At 44.3% G+C, this 22,314-nt stretch overlaps 2 protein-coding genes across 3 annotated transcripts; one reads left to right on the forward strand and one right to left on the reverse strand.

The window, feature by feature from the left end:
• The first annotated feature begins 495 nt into the window (after positions 1-495).
• On the forward strand, positions 496-15,317 carry PIGU (phosphatidylinositol glycan anchor biosynthesis class U). 2 transcript variants are annotated; one of them, XM_068128053.2, is made up of 12 exons: positions 496-948; positions 2,631-2,695; positions 2,881-2,940; positions 3,893-3,955; positions 4,048-4,145; positions 4,279-4,379; positions 4,596-4,693; positions 11,203-11,360; positions 11,511-11,654; positions 11,917-12,041; positions 12,149-12,291; positions 14,569-15,317. In XM_068128053.2, the coding sequence occupies exons 1-12, from the start codon at positions 819-821 to the stop codon at positions 14,680-14,682; spliced, it is 1,299 nt and encodes a 432-aa protein (XP_067984154.1). In that variant the 5' UTR covers positions 496-818; the 3' UTR covers positions 14,683-15,317. The 2 variants fall into 2 exon arrangements, with proteins under 2 accessions (XP_067984154.1, XP_067984155.1); XM_068128054.2 differs by lacking the exon at positions 2,881-2,940 and having other exon boundaries at positions 613-948.
• A 1-nt stretch (position 15,318) lies between these two features.
• On the reverse strand, positions 15,319-21,610 carry LOC137434880 (microtubule-associated protein 1 light chain 3 alpha). The gene is made up of 4 exons (XM_068128055.2): positions 21,427-21,610; positions 20,649-20,704; positions 16,475-16,581; positions 15,319-16,074 (listed from the first exon to the last, which is right to left on the reverse strand). Exons 1-4 carry the CDS (start codon positions 21,593-21,595, stop codon positions 15,915-15,917), a joined length of 492 nt encoding a protein of 163 aa, XP_067984156.2. The 5' UTR covers positions 21,596-21,610; the 3' UTR covers positions 15,319-15,914.
• Between the last annotated feature and the right edge of the window lie 704 nt (positions 21,611-22,314).

Below are 22,314 nucleotides of genomic sequence, written 5' to 3' on the forward strand. Positions count from 1 at the left end.
TGTTTACAAAAAAACGCAAAATAAAACTGTTCAGCCTGACGGAGGAGGTATGTATGCGCCCTCCGGAATGCTGCTCTGGTATCGTTTTGAATGTGATTGTCGGCCATTTTTGCTCATAAAACGAACGAAGCTCCTCTTAATCGCCTGCCGCGCGGCTTGCAAAGCGGTGAATATAGAATGACTGCTTGGGAAGCCTTAGCAAGCTGCTTGATTTTAGCAAGCTGCTATAACGGAACATACCGCTTAAAGTCACCACCCGAGTGGGATTTACTGTTCACTGTTCAGTCAAACATCGCGTGATCATCAGTTCACTCCGTGTACTCATGTACTGTATATTAGATCTTTGTAATGATATAAAAAATAATGTTTTCAGGAATTTCACCTTCTTGATGTGAAAAATGGTAATTTATTTAAAACATAAGGCGTGTGATTTACCTTGGTTGCTAAAACAAAACAAGGACAGTATAGGCGGTGTAACTTGACACTTCGGTTATCGAGGCTGGTTTAATTAGTTTTCTTTTTGTTCATTTTTAAATCGTTGCACAGTTAATGTTCAATCCTTGAGTCAAAGATGAACAAAATGCCTTAAATGTGAGAATGGAAATTATAACTGAAGAGTGGTCGGTGCACTTGCTCTTCATGCGGTGTTTCTACTTTCTACTTGTAGTTGTAGACTGTAGTTATGACAGGGAACGTGTGGGCGATGTCGATGAGGGGTGCGCTGAGAGATTTCATATTTTGGGTCTAGCGGAAGGTTGACCGGTTCGTGGTGTAGTGTCGAGGTAGCTCGCTCAGTGGTTCCCATCCAGGACGTGGACATGGATTTGTGGTTACTCTTCCTATGTGCTCTTGGTGTGGCAGTTCGAGCTGCAATCTTCTATAGTCCCCTCTCGGGAGCCATCTCTGAACGCGTGGAATTATCAACGCCTCAAACTGCCTGGCGTAGAGGTGAGGAGGGTGTTTCATCCTACACCCGACAACCCCAACTCACCTCCAACACCTCAACCCTCCTCACATTCCACACTCTATTCACACTCCTCCTACACCCGACTCGCACTCCACCTACACCCGACTCGCACTCCACCTACACCCGACTCGCACTCCACCTACACCCGACTCGCACTCCACCTACACCCGACTCGCACTCCACCTACACCCGACTCGCACTCCACCTACACCCGACTCGCACTCCTCCTACACCCTACTCACACTCCTACACCCTACTCACACTCCACCTACACTCTACTCACACTCCTCCTACACCACATTCACACTCCTACACCCGAATCGCACTCCTACACCCGACTCGCACTCCTCCTACACCCTACTCACACTCCTCCTACACCATACTCACACTCCTACACCCTACTCACACTCCTCCTACACCCTACTCACACTCCTCCTGCACCTTACTCACACTCCTCCTACACCCTACTCACACTCCTACACCATACTCACACTCCACCTACTGTCCTACACCCTACTCACACTCCACCTACACCCTACTCACACTCCTCCTATACCCTACTCGCACGCCTCCTACACCCTACTCGCACTCCTCCTACACCCTACTCGCACTCCTCCTCCACCCTACTCGCACTCCTACACCCTACTCGCACTCCTCCTACACCCTACTCGCACCCCACCTCCACCCTACTCGCACCCTACCTCCACCCTACTCGCACCCCACCTCCACCCTACTCACACCCCACCTCCACGCTACTCACACCCCACCTACACCCTACTCACACTCCACCTACACCCTACTCACACTCCACCTACACCCTACTCACACTCCACCTACACCCTACTCACACTCCACCTACACCCTACTCACACTCCTCCTACACCCTACTCACACTCCTCCTACACCCTACTCACACTCCTCCTACACCCTACTCACACTCCTCCTACACCCTACTCGCACTCCTCCTACACCCTACTCACACTCCTCCTACACCCTACTCACACTCCTCCTACACCCTACTCACACTCCTCCTACACCCTACCCACGCTCCTCCTACACCCTACTCACACTCCTCCTACACCCTATATTCACACTCCACCCACACCCTACTCACACTCCTTCTACACTCTACTCGCACTCCTACACTCTACTCGCACTCCTCCTATAGTCTACTCGCACTCCTACACTCTACTCGCACTCCTCCTATAGTCTACTCGCACTCATACAATCCCCCCCCCGGCCCCCCCATTCCCCTCATACTCTCCCCCCTACACCCCCGCCCAATCCCACCTACAACCCTCCAAACATACTCTCTCCACCCCCCCCCCCCCCCGATCTCCCCTATACTCTCCCCAATGCACACCACACTCTCCCCTCCCCGATCAACCCCCACCCCCCTCTCCCCTCCCCGATCAACCCCCACCCCCCTCTCCCCTCCCCGATCAACCCCCACCCCCCTCTCCCCTCCCCGATCAACCCCCACCCCCCTCTCCCCTCCCCGATCAACCCCCACCCCCCTCTCCCCTCCCCGATCCCTCCCACACTCTCCACTCCCCTCCTTTTATATCCGCTGCATCTCCCCTAAAGTCTTCTCCATTTCTCACCACTTCTCCCCGGAGTTACGTACGCACCATCTCATTGTAACTGTTTGTATTGATTCCAGTTGTGGAAGCCTTGACGTTGCTGGACCTGGGTGTGTCTCCCTATGAAGGAGATACCTTTCATGAGGTAAGGAATTAACCCATCATTTCGGAATGTCCAGTTTCCAGAAAATTGTGTTACGTCATCGTGATCGTGTGACGTCTTGCAATGTAGTGATCATGCGACGCGGGTGTGCTTGTCTGATGCACCGGTTTGTAAATGTCTCTTTTTCTTCTTTGATACTAAATCGAAATCATTGTATTGTCTTTCAGACTCCTATGATCATCTACATTTTTCATTTTCTTATCGACTACTCCGAGCTGGTGTTTACGGTAAATTTCCATTGTTGTCTCGAAGAGCACGCACACAGGGCCAGCCGGGTCGCCCGCTCTCACAGATCCCAGTTATCTGTGACCCCACCACACAGGGCCAGCCCGGTCGCCCACTCTCACAGATCCCAGTTATCTGTGACCCCACCACACAGGGCCAGCCGGGTCGCCCACTCTCTCACATCCCAGTTATCTGTGACCCCACCACACAGGGCCAGCCGGGTCGCCCGCTCTCACAGATCCCAGTTATCTGTGACCCCACCACACAGGGCCAGCCGGGTCGCCCACTCTCTCAGATCCCAGTTATCTGTGACCCCACCACACAGGGCCAGCTGGGTCGCCCGCTCTCACAGATCCCAGTTATCTGTGACCCCACCACACAGGGCCAGCCGGGTCGCCCACTCTCTCACATCCCAGTTATCTGTGACCCCAACACACAGGGCCAGCCGGGTCGCCCGCTCTCACAGATCCCAGTTATCTGTGACCCCACCACACAGGGCCAGCCGGGTCACCCACTCTCTCACATCCCAGTTATCTGTGACCCCACCACACAGGGCCAGCCGGGTCGCCCGCTCTCACAGATCCCAGTTATCGGTGACCCCACCACACAGGGCCAGCCGGGTCGCCCGCTCTCTCAGATCCCAGTTATCTGTGACCCCACCACACAGGGCCAGCCGGGTCGCCCACTCTCTCAGATCCCAGTTATCTGTGACCCCACCACAAAGGGCCAGCCGGGTCGCCCACTCTCTCAGATCCCAGTTATCTGTGACCCCACCACAAAGGGCCAGCCGGGTCGCCCGCTCGCAGATCCCAGTTATCTGTGACCTCACTGATACGCTTTGATATTTTCCATTCGTAGTGGTCGGAATGTAAAGATGTACAACGTGAAGGGACTAGATTATGTAAAAGTATTTGATTTTAACGTTTTTTTGGGGTTGTTCCTTGTTCGGTCCAGGTGGTGGACATCACAACAACAGTAATTCTTTATCTGTCGGCAAAGAAAACTGCACTTCATTTGGTACGTCTCGTTTAATACTTCATACGAGGTTTCTCTTTGTGAATACACTTTGTCATTCCTGAGGTCCGATTCCGGGCACTCTTTACTCACAGTGGGAAAAACAGAAGTCTCGGAAGTGGAGCGTCGATGTGTCTGCAATCTTGCTTCGTCCGAAGTCGCTCCATTGGCTCCCGCTGCACGTTGCAGCTGCGTGAGTTGGTGGTGCTGATGGGTGTTGTTGCCACGTGGTTTGAAGCGATTTGTGGTATTCGCAGGTGAATTCTCACCCTTGGTGTTGTTTATCATCCTTTGCATCTTCGGTGGACAATACCTGTCATTCCCAGGTACCTGTTGAACCCTCTAACGATCGCGACGTGTGTGGCTCGATCCACCTGCGCTTTACACAACCTGCTGCTTGCGCTCCTCATGCTCGCCACACAAAACAGTAAGGTGCTCACAAACGACCGTCCCATTTCCTAACCACGTGGTTGTGTGTCACGTGGTTGTGTGTCACGTGGTTGTGTCAGTCGAGGTCCCTCCAGCACCTCCTACAGAAGTAAATGAGTCCACAGCTCGCATTGTCTGCGGCAATCCGTGGGTGCACCCCGTGTGTCTTGTGGGTCATGGGATCTAACATGACGATGTATCCATGTTTGTGCAGATAGCATCATCCTGTCCGCTGTGTTCCTGGCCCTTGCGTCGTACGAGTCTTTGTATCCGGTGGTACTGCTCTTACCTGTCATACTACAGCTCGCACAGGTACCTTTCCCCATTATCTTTGTTTAATCATCCTCCTCCTGCTCCCAATTTTCAGGTTCATCATTGACTTATGAGCAGCGACTGATCGTTACCCTTTTGATGACGTCACAAAATATATCGAAATTAACTGGTTATTCAGGAAGTTGATGTACATGATCAAATGGCATCATTCTTGGAGCTTGAATCTATTTTAGAAAGGTATATTTAAACAGTAATGCTCCAAATTTAATAATTAAATGATTCTTGGGAAGGCCTGTTGGTGTTCTCATCTGAACCCCTGGCTCTCGAGTCTGGGAATCCGGGTTGAAATCCCATATACCCTACTAGCTGAGGTACCCGGCTTCGCCCGGGTTGAATAAGAATAAGACAAATATATGATGAAAAGAACATGTATATTTTAGAGCAATATCACAGTACATTTCCTACATGGTTTTTTCAATTTTCAATTTCTCAAAACCTCTGGGTATACAACATTTCTGGTTTTCTTACTTGGTGCCAAGACATAAAGATTGCTTGGTTTTCCAACCCTCGAGCAGCCCACGTACAGCTGGCCATGGGCAAACACTTGTTCTGTGAAGTTCAGGCCTACAACCTTCATTGATTGCCCCTGCGCCAGAAATATGTCTTGAAATATTCCTGAAATAAGTTGTTGACCTTTTGGCCTATGTTAACCTTAAAAATAATTGGTGGTTTAATTCAGTGATCTGATATGCAAATCCTCTTCAAATTTCAAGTCAATTAGATGAAAATTGACGATTTTAGAAATTTGGCCCATATTGATATTTTCACCTTTAGACCTCAAAAATAATTGGTGGTTGAATTAGGTGACCCGATATGCAAATCCTATCCAAATTTGAAGTCAATTGGATGAAAATGTAGGATTTTAAAAACTTTACCTTAAGTTGTTGACCTTTGGCCTATGTTTACTTTTTGGCCTATGCTGACCTCAAAAAGAATTGGTGGTTCAATTTCAGTGACCTGATATGCAAATCCTCTTCACATTTCAAGTCAATCAGATGAAAGTTGAGGATTTTAGAAATTTGAAATTGTTGTTGACTTTTGGCCTATGTTGCTCTTTTGGCCTATGGTGATCTCAAAAATAGTTGTTGGTTGAATTCAGTTTGCTGATATGTAAATCCCATTCAAATTTCAAGTGAATCGGATGAAAATTGAGAATTTTAGAAACTAAAAAAAAGAGTGGTTGACCTTTGGCCTACGTTGACCTTTTGGCCTACGCCGATCTCAAAAATAGTTGGTGGTTTAATTCAGTAAGCCGATATGTAAATCCTATTCAAAGTTCAAGTCAATAGGATGAAAATTAAGGATTTTAGAATTGAGGCTGACGACTGTTGAGAAACTGAGTTGGGAGGTTTACTGTCTGATCTGCATGTCACTTTGTCAAGAGAATCATAATTTTTCTTTCATGGCCGGGCAGCGAACGTCATTATGTGCGACTTTATGTCACTCCTACGGATGTGAAAACATTTGTTTTCCTAAAAATATATTTAAAATAAATAAAATAGTACATAAATTAACAATAAAAGAAGCTTAAAAAAAGCAATTTAAAATACAATAAAAAGCACATTAAAAATATATAAATATGTATGTACAGTATACTGCTGATTCTCATTCAAAACAGAGGCGACGTACAGTATTCCTTTACTGTGTCTGTGTTAGCCATGGGGCCGAAGAAGGATAATGCTAGTGTTTCCAAGCGTAATGTGGTTACGATGGACGATAAGGTAAATCTGATTAAAAGGTATGGAAAAGGTGGAAAGGTGTCGGTGATAGCGCATAGACCTTATCGCGAATCGGAACCGCAATGCGTCATGGAATCGGAAAGGGGCAATAGCGCCACCACAAACTACACCATGGAATTGCAGCTGGCCCGGTTTTTTAAACCATTGATATTAAAATAAAAAGTAGCCTTTTACCACCAGGAGTTTATGCTGATTCCGAATCTGTGTCTAAAACTTTTCTCCGATGTGTTGTTCTTGAGTTATAAGCGGACATCCAGACAGACACACACACACACACACACACACACACACACACACACACACACACACACACACACACACACACACACACACACACTCCTTTATACATAGAGATGTGTGTCTCCACTGTCGACAAATGTCCTTATAATTTGTGTTGAAGTATAGTGATGTCTATTTGGGTGTTTGTCCTGCATGTGACGTATGTACAAGCTCCTCGATGACGCGTAATTCACTGCTTATTTAATTAATTAAGTGATAAATAGCGGTAAACTATCTTGAGATTCTACGTTACCATTCCCCAAGGATAATTCAATTGGGCCAAAATCGACAGCAAACGCACGTGGAAAAACAGATGGCTCAAACACGTTTTCTTACCTTTTAAAGGATTTACTTATAAAGAGACGTACAGGGAGGAGGGTAGACAAGAAGCAATTAATAAACGGTACGAACCGAGCAAATCGAAAGGACACAAAGAGGTAAATGGGAATATTCAAACCTATGGACAATGATGAGAAATAAACCTCGAATCCTCACCCACGAGGTGTCATAGATCACAATTGTACAACAAGTTAAGATTCCCTTTTCTCTACGATGTGCGCGGTGGACACGGGACTCGATGTAGCCCGCTTCGGAAACCAGGTGCGAGATGAGAGCCAGTGACGAAGTCACTCGAAAGATGACGTAAAACTACCACGAGCAGCGCCAGCGCTGAGTAGCACCCAATATTCAGAAAGCCAAACAGAGAATGATGAAAATCAGCCACGAGGAAGGCAAGCGATGATTCGGTCCTCCACCAGGCCTTGTGGTCCTCTGTCTTTTTCAGATGAGGTATCATGTTCTGCCCTCCAGCTCCATCCTCTCTCTCTAAGCTCTTCCTCCTCCTCCAAGTGAGGTGGCAGCTTCCTTTCTACAAAAACACAGGGTGATCCCAGTTTGGGTCAATTCCACAGAGATAAAGCCACGATCAATGTCTCCTCACAAAATGCATCCGTGAAGCAGTTCTCCTCCTCCTTTCACAAGCTCGTTCCTGATCTCTCATTCTCATCCTCTCCTTACTATCTATCTGCTTGGCTGTTAAAAATAAAATAATGTACATTGGCAGTTGGCACTTCCGGCTCCACAGCACACTGCGCCACCATGGCTGACACACACTGGCCAGACAGATCGTGATGGCCTGGTAGCACACGTGACACATGTATGTGCCTCTGTGATGGGAAATCCTCACCGGCTCCACCCACAAACAAGAGGAGTTTACTCATGCAAAATTAATCTGTCTACCCTGTCTATAAATTGCACACGCTGTCGACAGCGTCAAGTGTAACAAACGACTTGCTCTGCCAGGTACCTGTTGCGTGGCAATCTACCCACTGGAAACGCAGGAACCATATTACACTTACCACAGTTTAGCTATGTACTCCCTCTCCCCTTACATGTAATATATATATATATTTATATTGTTATATATTTATATATATATATATTTATATATATATATATTTATATTGTTATATATTTATATTGTTATATATTTATATTGTTATATATTTATATTGTTATATATTTATATTGTTATATATTTATATTGTTATATATTTATATTGTTATATATTTATATATATATATATTTATATTGTTATATATTTATATTGTTATATATTTATATTGTTATATATTTATATTGTTATATATTTATATTGTTATATATTTATATTGTTATATATTTATATTGTTATATATTTATATTGTTATATATTTATATTGTTATATATTTATATTGTTATATATTTATATTGTTATATATTTATATTGTTATATATTTATATTGTTATATATTTATATTGTTATATATTTATATTGTTATATATTTATATTGTTATATATTTATATTGTTATATATTTATATTGTTATATATTTATATTGTTATATATTTATATTGTTATATATTTATATTGTTATATATATTTATATTGTTATATATTTATATTGTTATATATTTATATTGTTATATATTTATATTGTTATATATATATATATATATATATATATTGTTATATATTGTTATTTATATATATATTGTTATTTATATGCAAACAACAACAACAGGCATTTTAATTATATTGTTATTGGCATAATAATAAGGCATAATAATAAGGCATAATATAATTCATAATATAATAGGCATAATAATAAGGCATAAGCCATAATAAGGCATAATAATGTTATTTATATATATATAAATATATTGTTCTTGCTCTTGTAGACTTGTGTGCCGCCTTTGACACGATTGACCATAGTGTCTTAATTCATCGTCTTGAAATCACATTTGGTATAACTGGTACTCCCCTTTCTTGGCTGATGTCCTATCTTACTGATAGAGTGCAAACAGTTGTTGTCAATGGCCAGAAATCAGCCCCTTCTCCGCTTTCCTTTGGCGTTCCCCAGGGCTCAGTCCTGGGACCAATCCTCTTTCTTTTGTACACTCAGCCTCTATTTGATCTTGTTGCCAGACATTCAGTTGATCACCACGCCTTTGCGGACGACAATCAGCTGTACAAAGGAAGCACGATTCAACAAATCGTGCACACTGTTGAACTGTTAGAAGGCTGTATTGCCGACGTGAAGGCGTGGATGACCCAAAACAAACTTCAGCTGAACGATGCTAAAACAGAGTCTATGATTGTAAGATCGCACAGATGTCCTCTACAATGTTCACTTCCTACCACTATTCATGTTGGTGAAACCGATGTAAACTTTGTTTCGTCAGCCAAGAACCTTGGTGTGGTTTTCGACTGTAGCATGACATTTTCCAAGCAAGTACTTCAAACTTGCAAATCAGCATACTTTCAGCTGCGAAAGATCGCATCCATTCGCCACTTTCTTACTCCTCAAGCTGCTCTAACTCTGGTCTGTGCCCTTGTCCTCTCAAGGCTAGACTATTGTAATTCTTTGTATGCTGGCTGTCCTCAGTTTCTCTTGGATAAGTTACAAAAGGTTCAAAACTCTGCCGCTCGTCTTGTCTGTAAGGCGAAGAAGTCTGACCATGTTACTCCGCTTCTTGAATCTTTACACTGGCTGCCTGTCTCTGCTCGTGTGCAATACAAAATTTGCACACTATGTTATAAATCATTGTGTGGAACGGGACCTCACTATCTCTCCGATTTGTTCACTCTCTATGAACCTCGGCGACGGCTTCGTTCAAGCGACGACTCTATGACCTTAGAGCCGCCGCGCACCAGCACCAAGTCGTTTGGCGAGAAATCCTTTTCCTTTGCTGCACCTCTGCTCTGGAATGACTTGCCTTCCTCTGTTCGACATGTTGACTCTCTTCCTGCCTTTAAAACCTCCCTCAAAACCTATCTGTTTCACAAGTCTTTCTAAGTCCTGTTTTCCCTTTGGTTTGAGGTGGGACAGAGATCAAGAGTATGTCTGTGTACATGTGCGGGGGAGGGAGGGGAGGAGGAGGAGGGGGAGTACACATCTGTGGGTTTTGAATGGGGAGGGAGAGGAATAGGGCAAGAGTGAAGGTGTGTCTGTGTGTGTGTATGTTTGTGTGTGTGTGCGTTCGCATGATAATGTAAAGTGCCATGAGGGTCGTTTATTCTGCTTGATGGGGCTATATAAGACTCCTTTATTATTATTATTATTATATAATATATATCGACACCTCCCATGCTCTTATAGCCGAGGAAAGCTGCATAAATGCAACCATGAAGGCTACACAAGGTAAGGCCTTTGCTGTTTGAAGCTCTTCCCAGAGTCCCTCCACAGCTGTAATGACATTTTCACATAGTACACACAAGAGAAACCCAATGCTACACACCTTCGGCTGCCAGACCGATTTCATCGCTTATTGGTGAATCATCAGTGACAGCGCGGACAGAAACGAGTACCATCGAGGCTCCCAAGCATGTACCACGTGCAAACGGTCAACAACAACAACAACAACAACAACAGGCATTTTCTAATTTTGCAAACGTGGCATTTGCAAACGGTCAACCTACAAATGAAAAACAAAGACCCACCCACATCTCTCGCATGTGGTTGTTTACAATCACAATAATTCGATTATGACAAATGGGAATAAAGTTAAGCATTTTCAACATGAAAAAACACCAGAGATCCCATGGCAGTGTGAATTAAGACGACTGCAGAATGAGGAGAGACCAGCCTTGCTCACATAAATGCACTTAGTTATAAGAATTGCTGATGTTCTTAAATTTTTCAGATTTCACTCCAGATTTCGAAACTTATTTAGTCTATATGATCCGATTCTCAATTCCAAATCCAGATTTTGATTATATACTTCATTTAGTCCATGAGAGTAGATAGTGTTTCCAAGGCAAGGCACGTTTCAATAGGATTATGAGAATGCTGCATCGTGCTTCCCCTGGCTTTCAGGTACCTTGTGGGGTGGGATGTGGTGTCAAGTATAGGTGTGCACATTGCCCTGTAAGCTCGCATTTGCTCCTTCCCTACCACAACCTTTCCTGCTTTTCTTTTCCTTGCAGAAAGAAGTGAAAGGAAAGCTGACGTTGCGGAATCCTTACCTTTTGTGCTTTATTCTTGAGTACACGGTTGTGTTTCTCGGGTGTCTGTCCGTCCTGCTGATGCTGTCCTACTCGCTCCTCTACTCATCTGATTTCATCCCTGCCGTCTACGGTTTCATGTGAGGTCTTTGATGCAAATTTAATCCATTCCGGTGAAAGCGTGGTCTCCATGACGCTCGCTGTGAGAAGCGAACCCTCTGACGTATTGGCACATGTGCAGGACCGCAGGTCGTGACGGCGCTAACTATGATCTGCCTTGTTCGTTTCAGTTTGTCTGTGCCTGATCTCACCCCGAATGTTGGCCTCTTCTGGTACTTTTTCACCGAGGTTTTTGAGCACTTCCGGCTCTTCTTCATTTGCATCTTCCAGCTGAACGCGTTCATTTACACTCTTCCTCTGATCATTGTGCTCAGGTGAGGAAATTGTGATTTGCTGCATTACCTGCAATATCTGCATACAAAGTGGCCAAAGTGTGTACACGTCGATCAGATCTCTGATTTAAATTGGACAACAGGGTTTGCATTTCTCACCACCATGTTCCAAAGTGTGTGATAAACGGATTTGCATTTTCTTCCCTTTAACCGCTGCAAATTCTTATTTCCGAGTCGAATAAAGAGTGTGTGCATTGCGGGTGTGCCAAAAGCAATTTGCTTCGTGCTATGCGTGTCCTCGCAGTGACCATCCTCAGTTCCTGATGTTCATCCAGATCGCCCTGCTGGCTGTGTTCAAGTCGTACCCCAACCTGGGGGATGTTGCATTTTACCTGGCACTGCTACCCACCTGGGCACACCTCAATCGCTGTATGTATTTTATTCCATACATGACTACACAAGGAAAGGAAAGAGGGGAGGGTGCCAATAGTTTGCTAATGATCCGCTTTGAGCCTCTGATTGTCTGTCCTCCCTAGATCTGCGGAACTCCTTCCTGGTGCTGTGCCTCCTCCTCTCCTGTGGAGTCCTTTTCCCTATTTTGTGGCACCTTTGGGTGTTTTCTGGCAGTGCCAATGCAAACTTCTATTATGCTGCCACACTTGCCTTTTCCACTGCACAGGTGTGTACAACCTCTTCCTGGTTTTTTATTTATTTATACAGAGTTGAGGCTCGTGGAGGCGCTAGAGGCGCTAGCGCCTCCATTTGCATACTGCATACACCGAGGGTAACCCCCGCTCTAGTTGGGAAAATGGCCTTTAAAATGCATGTTGTTTGTTTGTTGGAGGTGCTAGAACATATCAGGATGCAACTGAACAAAACGAGACAGAGACAGACACAGACACAGACCTAGATTGAGAAGGAAGAATGAGATTGAGGCGAATGTGGAAATTGGTTCCACAGGTGGGGGAAAAGAGGGACAAATGAGTGGAGGTGAGCAGTGCTCTTGGGAGTTTCACAAGAAAGGGGCTGTTTGCATACTGCATACACCTTGCAGAACGCTGGGATAAACAGACCACATAAAAAACAGAGGGTGCAAGACCAGAGAAGAAGTGGTAGAAGACGCGGACCATGGACATGGTGATGTGAAGGTGATAGGCCCATAGACTCAGCTTCATCGTGGGAGATTGCAATGATTTTGAAGGCCTTGGTTTGCATGGCATCACGCTGAGCAAGGTGTGAGCCAGGGACACCAGCCCAGAGAGAGAAGAGCAGTACTCCATCAAGCTGTGGATGAAGGCCTCGTAGATGGATAGGAGTTAAGGTGTGCCAAGGAAGGAATTTACATGGAGTATGTCCAGTGACTGACTTTGGAGGATAACTGAGAAATGTCTTTTGGCCAAGAAAGACCGTGTGGCTGATAAGTGAGACCCAGGAGTTTGAATGACTGAACTTCCTCAAGAGGATTGTTCAGAAATTAGATAGGAGGGTTTGCTAGACGGTTCATTTGGAGAGGGACAAAGAGTATGATATATAGCAGGTTGAAAGACAGATTCCAAGTGTTTGACTAGATTGTGAATTTATCAAGGTCTGAAGAGAGGGAAGAGGCCGCAGCCTGAACTGAAGGAAGAGGGATGTCACGGCAGAGTATGGAGTCATCAGCAAATAGATAACTAGAGGGATGTCGATGGCGTGCCAAGGGTGGATGCCGGGGTGGGTGGGAGGAGGGAGGTGGGGGAGGGGTGGTGAGTGCATGCGGCACCCCCTCTAAATCCCTCCCATCTAATGCAATCGTTTTTTTTCACATATTGAGTTGTATATAACCGAAGATGTGGTGTCGGAATGTGGGATCACCCGGTATTCCTCAGACCGCAGCGTTCAACATGGAACTGATTTGTACCATTGAGTTTGTTCCCTTGGTGGATATTTGATGATTAAGGAATTAGCGGAATCATTTGTCATTGGAAATGCTTCTTTTCTCCTAACCATTCATGAACCAAGAAGTGGAATGGTATCCCAAATATCAGATAATCCAGATTCCATAATCGTATATAATTTAATTGAATTCGGCACTCGGTCTGTGTTTTCAAGACCCAAACATGATTTTTGACCTTGGGGAATTCTCCAGGGTATACAATAGGCATCAAATGTGTTGAAGAAAGCTTTGGTTTAAGTGATGCACATCATCGGTGATGACGAAGGGAAATGTTCAGATGTCAAAACCGCATTCTGATCGAAGGTCACATCCATGTCCTTGTTCAATACGTCAGACTTTTTTTTTGTTGTATACAAGATTGAGGCTCGTGTAAGAGCTAACATTGTTCACAAAGAGACAAATTGACACATAAAACATAAAACGTATGATAAATGGAGTGGGAGAACAAGACAGAGAGCAGGGACATCGGGAGATCTGTGGGAAGGAGAGGGCTTGGGGGGAGGAGGCGTGGGAAGGGGAGTGAGGGGTCGGAGAGGTAAAAAAAAACACATAGACATTGATTCGTTTTGATCATTTTGTCATTTGTTTCATTACATGCAATTTCTGCTTTTCATTCAATTTGGTTTCTATGAGAAGACAATAATTAATACAAATATTGACTTTTGAGCAAAATATTTTTCATTAGAGAACCTCATTTCAAGTGTATTAGAGTGATCTTTGTCTATATTTAGAATAGTCTTTAGAATTTATGACAAAAAGAAACACTCACAAAAAATGTTCCCCTCGCTCTGTTCGGCCAAATTATATTTTTCAATTTGATGCCAATCTTTGCTCGCAGCTATTCCTTTCGGACTCTGCTATTCCTCATACGACCGAAAGGGCGGGGGGCCTAGAGCTCCTTGTTGGTCCTTCAAACAGGCCTGTTATCGATTACTGTCATTTTTTGGGGACACTGTGGTAATGCATAGTGTAGTTCCAAAGCAGTGTAAAAAATTTTTTATAATGGATGTACCTGTCCTTCAGATCCTGCTCATCTCCGATTACCTATATGCATTCCGAAGAAGAGAGTTCCACCTGAAACACGGCATTGAGATCAAAACTGAGGATGGGAGAAAAATGATGGTCGAGCTCAAATGATTTGTTTCAAGGCCTATGGGCACGGCAAGTTGGATCGGGTCCACCATGGCCATGGCCACAGGACATCTGTGCTTGGGCCTATTGCCAATGAAGTGGCAGAAAACGGTGCGGAAAGTGGAGCTAATTTCAATTTACTGTTCCCCCCTCCCCCTCCCCCTCAAGTACTTACAAAATATTTGATGCTGTCTATTTGAACCTCATACAGGGATTGTGAGGTGAAGGTATGGCAGTAGATCTCGGAGCGGACACCAGGCCCCGGTTGCTGAAAACTCGGGTAATTTATCCCCTGGATAATAGATGTGGTTAAAATTCTTATCCGATGGTTAATTAACCGACCATTTGTCATCATGTGAAGAAGCATCATCATTTAAAGTACCGTGTTTCGTATGACTTCACCAGGGTAGGAACGTCCTGGCCACCCTGTATGGAAAACCTTGGAAATTTTATCCGCCGGGTAAGAATTTATCCACAGGATAGCGCTTAACCGAGTTTTGAGCAACTGGGTGCAGGTGTGTAAAAGCATTCTATGCTACAGGTTAGCCTCCTGTGTGTTAATACCTGACCCAGCATTTCCAATATACCTACAAAGGCAGCACTCTCCTTCACGTTTTGTTAAAGAACCAACAAACAAACAAGCCTTCTTGTGCCTTTTTATTTGTCACTCACAAAAGTTCTGCTTGGAATTGTTAACACTTCCTGGTAATAACTTTCAGAGTAACCAACACATAAGAGGTGGAAATTAAGATTGAAATGGTTTTCTTAACCGCGTGTCGTTCAGTACGTGCACCGAAGGGTTAACACTTTGTTCGGTTCAAACAAGAATGTAGGTGGTGTGGTGAGTGTGGTTACTATCGTGCAGTGTATGAAGGATGCTACATGTGACTGGTGGACGTCTTGGCCGCATTGGTAGATAAAGTATAAGTGGCCATATTGGACCTTTTAAAGTGCAATGTAAGACTTTCATGTTTGTAACTGCCTCCATGCTGCACAGCGTATCGCACACTGCACGGAAGTAGTGGAGAGGAAGTGGATAAGCGTATGTGTGGATGCGCGTGAGTTTGTCCGAGGGGTTTGGGGCATCCGAAGGCATCTTCGCAGGTAATAAACGGGCAATGACTAAATGGCTAGCTACGTCTAACTCGATGCGGATCTGTTCACCTACTCCATTAACTGTTTAGCAATCCGCATACATGTCGCACACTTTGGATGAAATGCTGACGTCTCGACCTCCCTCAGCCGAACGTTTCCTGCGACGCGTAAACCATGTAGAGGAAACCGTCGTCGTCTTTCGCCTGTTCGTAGAGCTGTGCCACGGGCACGGACACGCTCACCAAGCTTCTCTCGTTCACCAACAGGAAGAACGCTTGGTTTGGACTCAGCTGCAAGCGACGCCTGTGGGAACCGGTAAAGGAACATGTTGTGCATTACATTTGCAAATAGAAGGTGCGACGACTTGAAAATGAATCGACTTCAGTGCAACTTAACAAGGAGCACTGTGAAGAGGTTGAAGGATTGAAGAGAGGGAGGAATAGAATGTTCTAGCATTTTAATTGGTAACATTTTTCAGGTAGAAGGACTGAGCAAGGTCAAGTAATGAGGAAAGGTAAATGTTTTGGCAATGCGGTGTGGAGGTGGGAAAGGGAAGCAAGCATGGGTTCAAGTATTGTAACAGATGGAGATGGGGATTTGATGGACAGGGGAAGGCAATTCCACAGAGTGGGGTTTGGGACAGCGTGACAAAGCCAGGAATGTAAGCAGGACTTCGTTTGTGACCCGAGCAGTCATTACTTACCGGAGGATTTTTATCAGCTCCCCCATGTTCACGTGATCCGGAACCAGGAACTTTGACTTGTCCAGTATCGGCAGTTGCTTCTCACCTCGATATCGTTCAATAATGACCTAGACACATTCATAATCATGATATTGCTTAACAAGCACCTTCAAGAACAACCTGTGCATACCCACCAATTACTCACACATAAAATGGCTCAAGAGCTCAAATTGAATTCAAACACTGAAGGATTGCCGTTTCGATATGATCAGATTTGGTGGAATTCCGGTTTGGCGGATTCTGAGCCTCACTAAATCGTATCAGACATCCAAAGAAGTCGTTGTTTGGGGGAGGGCATCCAAACAGTGGATTTTTTGGCTTGGTGTACATCCAATAAGGGAACTCGTCCAAAGAGGGGATCGCGTATTAGGAGGCGGGGGGGGCGTCCAAATAGGGGATCTCTTCTTTCAGGATATCCAAAGAGGGGACCTCTTGCCTTGGGGTTGGGCGTCAAAAAAGCAACCCCTCATCTTGAGGCGAGGGATGCCACCCCCAATCCCTCCCCCTTCCAGATTTCTTGTATTCCTTCCTGAGAGTTTCACTCTATCTATCTTGTCCACCCACCCCAAGCATCCTCTCCTGCTTAGGATACAAAATATTTGATGCTATCAAATTGATGCTTCGCTTTATAGCTAGAGTTGCGACAACACCAGATTTGACGCCATTTTGTTTCCACCGTGCGGCCGGATTCTCCAGAGCGGTGCGTGCAGTGAACGGTGCATGGGCATTTATATTGCAGGTATAGCACAGTGCGTGATTGGCGAAGGAAGGTGATTGAAAACGATGGAATAAATGGAGGGATATTGATATAAAAAGTAAAATAAATGAAAGTAGAGTGTGGAGAAGAATTAGGATTGCAATATAGGTGTGAAAATGAGGGAATGGGAAATGCGGAGAAATAGAAGTTTGAAGTGGGAAGGAACATGCTGTGTACTACATAGTGTGTGTTTGTCTGGACCTAACTCCCTGCTATAAAGTAGGTCGTCTTTGGCAATCCTTTACAGAATTATTGTATTATATCAGCATTTTCTTGTATCACGAGTGCGAGAAAAAAAGGATTTTACAGTTCGTTATATCGAGCATCTTCTGTAATTCCTTGTTAGTGCTGACAAATCTGTCAGCATGTTGTACATGTATCCCCTCATCACATGGTTTATTTTTTTTACCTGACTACATGCACAACACATACTGTACGTTTCACATATATATATATATATATATATATATATATATATATATATATATATATATAATATATACATACATACTCACCCACACACACAAGTACTTAATAAAAATCACAGGAAGTAAACGTTGCTGTATAATCAAAAAAAAAAATCACATGTATACACAAAGAATTAAGTTAAGCACCCCTACACAACGAATTAAGGTAAGCACCCCCTAATATATATTCTTTGTGTATATGTATACATTGGCATATATTCTAAGGTATGTGAGATCAAATAATGATTGGTATGACATTAGCAATTATCCATTGATGAAATGCAGATGAGTGCACGCATCTGTGACGTAGGGTTGAGTCAGTGATCCGATCACGTGGGTCCTACACACGTTATTGACGCAAAGATCGCTAGAGGTCTTCTCAGAACAATGACTGTACGTTAGAAAACATAAACGTCATCCACACTGTCCGTGATGGACCTATAGCTCCATACTTAAATTGAGGTGAAAATATGCCTAAAATTCCCAAAAAATTTCACCTTAAATTATTCAGAATAACATATTGAAAACGGCATGATTGTTATGTTTTTATGTGACCATAATATCACTTCTCCAGAAAATATAGCAATATCATGGGTATATTACACTGTTTTGACGACAACAAACTTGTAATGTGCGAGGTTGTAAAAAAACGGGGGGGGTGCTTAACTTAATTCTTTGTGTATATATTGTTTTCTGGTCCACGAACAAGAGTACACACCAGATTTTCTTCCTTTCAGCATCTGCAGGGAATCTGTACATTCTATATCCCTTCTCAGACCTATTAGTGCACCCGTAGGCACAACACCCCCGTCATTTTATCAACGTAATCATTAAGCTTATCGAGACTCAATGTGTAACCGAGGGAAACAAAATGGCGCCGCAGATCACATGACCAGATTTTTCCTGACCGCTCATGTCGCAACTCTGTCTTATAAAGGAACTCTACTCCTGCCCCCCTTTCCTCTTCACACCCATTGTTTGCCTCCTGCTATCTTGGCCTTTGGGTCTGGCTGCTGGTGTTTCCCCATGTCTCTACTGTTCCTTTTGTCCTGTTACTTCCTCATCTGTTCAGTGTACTAGCTCTTCTGCGAGCCTCAGCTATGTATCCAAAGAAAAAGAGGACCTCTCGTGTTGTGCTTCGAGGATGGCGGAGGAGGTGGAGAGGGGCCTCAACCGAGGTACCGTACCTCTTATTTTAGGGGCCTCAAATAGCCTCTGATATTTTTTACGTTGGTGTTAGAATTCGGCCCCTTCCTAACACAGTTGGGCGAGGATATTTTTCGCACCAATGATTCCGGAATATATTGCCAAACGCTTGACATTGAAGGTGGGTGACCAGGTTCATCAGGGCACGTTTCTTCTGAATGGTGAAGATTCCCAGCCCATCACTTCACACTGTTCACCAACGGCTTCATTCTTGAGTCGTCCGGTACCAGGTCCTTGGACAACTTGGAAACTCTTCAGATATTTCCTCACATTCTCTCTCCACTTCAACCGTAACCTGTGTGGGGTGTGTTTGCGGTAGCCATCCAAAAAGGAGTTGCTTGGAAATCACCATCACTGAGGGATTAAGCGATGGCTTGTGTACGTATATATGTACGTATGTCTTACAAACGGGCGTGTCTGCATTTTTTAAATAAATTGTCTCAGCAACTCTCGATTGGTCTGACTGATGAAATTTTTACCACAGGAGCACCTCCTGTGGAATTTTTGTGATAATTATGACGTCATAGGTCACATGGTACATGTGCAATCTTGGAAAACCCTTGCATCTCTATATCTCTGAAACTGAATAAATCATAGGTTACATGGTCCGGAAGCCATGTTGGATCAAAGGAAAAAATAAATAATTATTTTTCTGAAACAGCTGAACCTATCGAAGTGAAACTTTCCAAATATCATATCATCTAATACCATTGCTGCATATAGTGTGAAAATGATGATGTCATCGGTCATAATGTTTGGCAGCCATCTTGGATAGAAAAATGAACCTTATCCGATCAACATGAAACTTCACACACCTTATCGGCTACCCAATTGGAGCCAAAGTGTAATCTTATGAGGTCAGACGTGGTTGGGCATCCGTATTGAATCTAAGTGACAAATCTTTGAAAATCTTCTTCTCTGAAACTGCTTAACTGAACAATGTGAAACTTTAAATAATTGATCAACTACCCATGTGAAATATAGCTTGATAAAAGTGACATCATTTCTGGTCTGGCAGCCATTTTGGATGAAAGGTAAAACACCTTAAAAAAAAAAACCAAAAGAGTTGGCTCGCACTCCTTCTCAGGACTATGTGGGGAAGGTATTCTATGAATACCATCTAGTTCTTACCAAGGGACCCAACCATCTTGGCCTCCATTTGAGCTGGATTCCTTCGAAAAAGAATCGTAGTCGAAACATTTTCCCCACCTGCTACATTATCTGCTGTGCTCTGGGGATGTCAAGGGTACATCACGTGCACCTATTTATGGAAGGCCTCAAGTTTTCTTGCTGGTCCTGTTCTTGTTAATCCAGGTCTCTCATCCTTAGAGAATCACCCATCAAACCAGAGAGAGAAAAACCACTTGGTGGTCACAAAGATCGATGTCCTAAAAGACAGGTTGATGTGGAACCCTGAAAACTGGAAGGATGACCTCATCTGACCTCTGTCTCCACACTCCGACCACATCATTACTCAGTGACCCCTTCAATGGTTTTATTAACCTTGTGAATAGGTGCAGCAGTAGCCTCTCCCATTATGTACACACACCACGCCCCCCCAAGGCTTTGCCCAATCCACAACCACATCATTCACCCACATTGAAATGACTTCCGAAAACACACAACCCCACCCAGCAACATGGCAATTGGCACACGCACAAACACCTCTGTATAGGTGGGCAGGTGTAATGATGGCAGCACTTACAGGTATTTTGGTGGCGTGCTGTGCCCGGATCTGCTCCGAGTCTCTCAATCGATCAGCTGAGAACCATGGAGACAGAAAAACAATATATGGTCAGCTCTTGATGGAGGTGGAGTGATTGGAGTGGAAAGGTGACAAAAAAAAATCCACGATAGCATTTGGAACTTGCAGGTGTGCTGCAATCTGATTGGTCCGTGGATAAATTAAAGTACATCACGGGATCAGACACATCATTATGTGAATACACAAAGGACTAACATTATGGGGTCACGATGCACACCCAAGCGACCCCCCCCCCTCCCCTGGGGTTGAGGGCGAGCGACCCCGCCCCCCCCGGGGTTGAGGACGAGCGACCCCGCCCCTCAGGTGTTGAGGACGAGCAACCCCGCCCCTCAGGTGTTGACGAGCGACCCCGCCCCTCAGGTGTTGAGGACGAGCGACCCCGCCCCTCAGGTGCTGAGGACGAGCAACCCCGCCCCTCAGGTGTTGAGGACAAGCGACTCCGCAAAACACCCACCACCGACCACTCAGGGTCTAAAGAAACCACACTCTTCGCTTTTCTCTGTTCAACATCAGTGATGTCATCGGTGAATTTAAACGGTTTTTTAAAAAGGAGCCGAGGAAGAAAATCGTGTGAATTCACACCGGAAGTGGAGCATAGCGGTGCGAGTGGTGCTGAGGACGAGCGGACAGTTCGGGAGACAAAGCACCTCGCTGAACATCGTCACAAGAGGAGAGAAGGAATCATGGAAACAGGACACGGGGAATGAGGAAAACTCACCGAACGGTCGCCTCTGTTTGAAGGATTTCTCTGTAGCCATCTCTGGCGCTTCACGAAGACAACGCCTCGCCTCGCTCCGCAGAGCGCTGATGCAATCCCTATGACATGGGTATTCGATGACGTCAGCCTTTCGGATTACGTCATTGTGCGCCACACGTCCTGCGCCCATTCACATTATCGTAACAAACGGTGAATGGATCTCAGCTTGTCTGACAATTTGTCCACAGAAACCGTTTTAAAACCGCTATGTGAATTCTCATCCCCATTGGGTACACCTGCCGACTGTACGTACCTGTACACACACCAACACACCTGGATGCAATGCCTGAATGTCCATTGTGTTTAAGAGCCACAGCTCAATGGGTTTTTGATTTGTTTGTGACCCGATCACACAAACATCATCATCCAATGAAATGCTAGAGAAAAAGGCCCAATTCAGTTGAAACACCGTTTAACCGTTACGTGATGACGTCACAGCCCCAAAACACCTGAACGTTGCACATTAAGTGACGATAACAAATCATCGACATGTTTAAAACAATCATTAATATGATGATAAAAATTAATAACTCTTCCCTTCGCTGCACGAAGATGTATCAGCATTTCATCATCAGTCTTCTCTAACCATTACTAACTAGTATTACTAACCAGGTTAATAAAATGAGCGAAACGTGAAACGGATCGTTTATTAATTAAAATTTAAAAGAGGAAACCAAATGCATTTTTTTTCTGAAAAATATTGAAAATCATTAATCAAGGTTTAAATTGTAAGGAAAAGCTTTTTGAATTCTTTTTATCGATCAGAAAATGTCTTCTTCTTTCTTCCTCCTCTTCTCCACTTCTTCTCCCTCTTTATATTCTTCTTCCTCTTCTACTTCTTATTTTACT

This window comes from Myxine glutinosa, chromosome 9 (assembly GCF_964187855.1).
Source record: "Myxine glutinosa chromosome 9, kmMyxGlut1.1, whole genome shotgun sequence".
In the NCBI taxonomy this organism is placed as follows: Eukaryota; Metazoa; Chordata; class Myxini; order Myxiniformes; family Myxinidae; genus Myxine; species Myxine glutinosa.

Bases quoted from the DNA above. Each gene is read 5' to 3' on its own strand.
- LOC137434880 (XM_068128055.2), bottom strand. From the start codon at position 21,595: ATGGGCGCAGGACGTGTGGCGCACAATGACGTAATCCGAAAGGCTGAC. The intron at 16,582-20,648 runs GTAAGTGCTGCC...GAATGTGTCTAG, and splicing joins AGCACGCCACCAAAATACCT to GTCATTATTGAACGATATCG. The intron at 16,075-16,474 runs GTAAGTAATGAC...CGGTTCCCACAG, and splicing joins GAGCTGATAAAAATCCTCCG to GCGTCGCTTGCAGCTGAGTC.
- PIGU (XM_068128053.2), top strand. From the start codon at position 819: ATGGATTTGTGGTTACTCTTCCTATGTGCTCTTGGTGTGGCAGTTCGA. The intron at 11,655-11,916 runs GTGAGGAAATTG...GTGTCCTCGCAG, and splicing joins CCTCTGATCATTGTGCTCAG to TGACCATCCTCAGTTCCTGA. The intron at 12,042-12,148 runs GTATGTATTTTA...TGTCCTCCCTAG, and splicing joins CTGGGCACACCTCAATCGCT to ATCTGCGGAACTCCTTCCTG.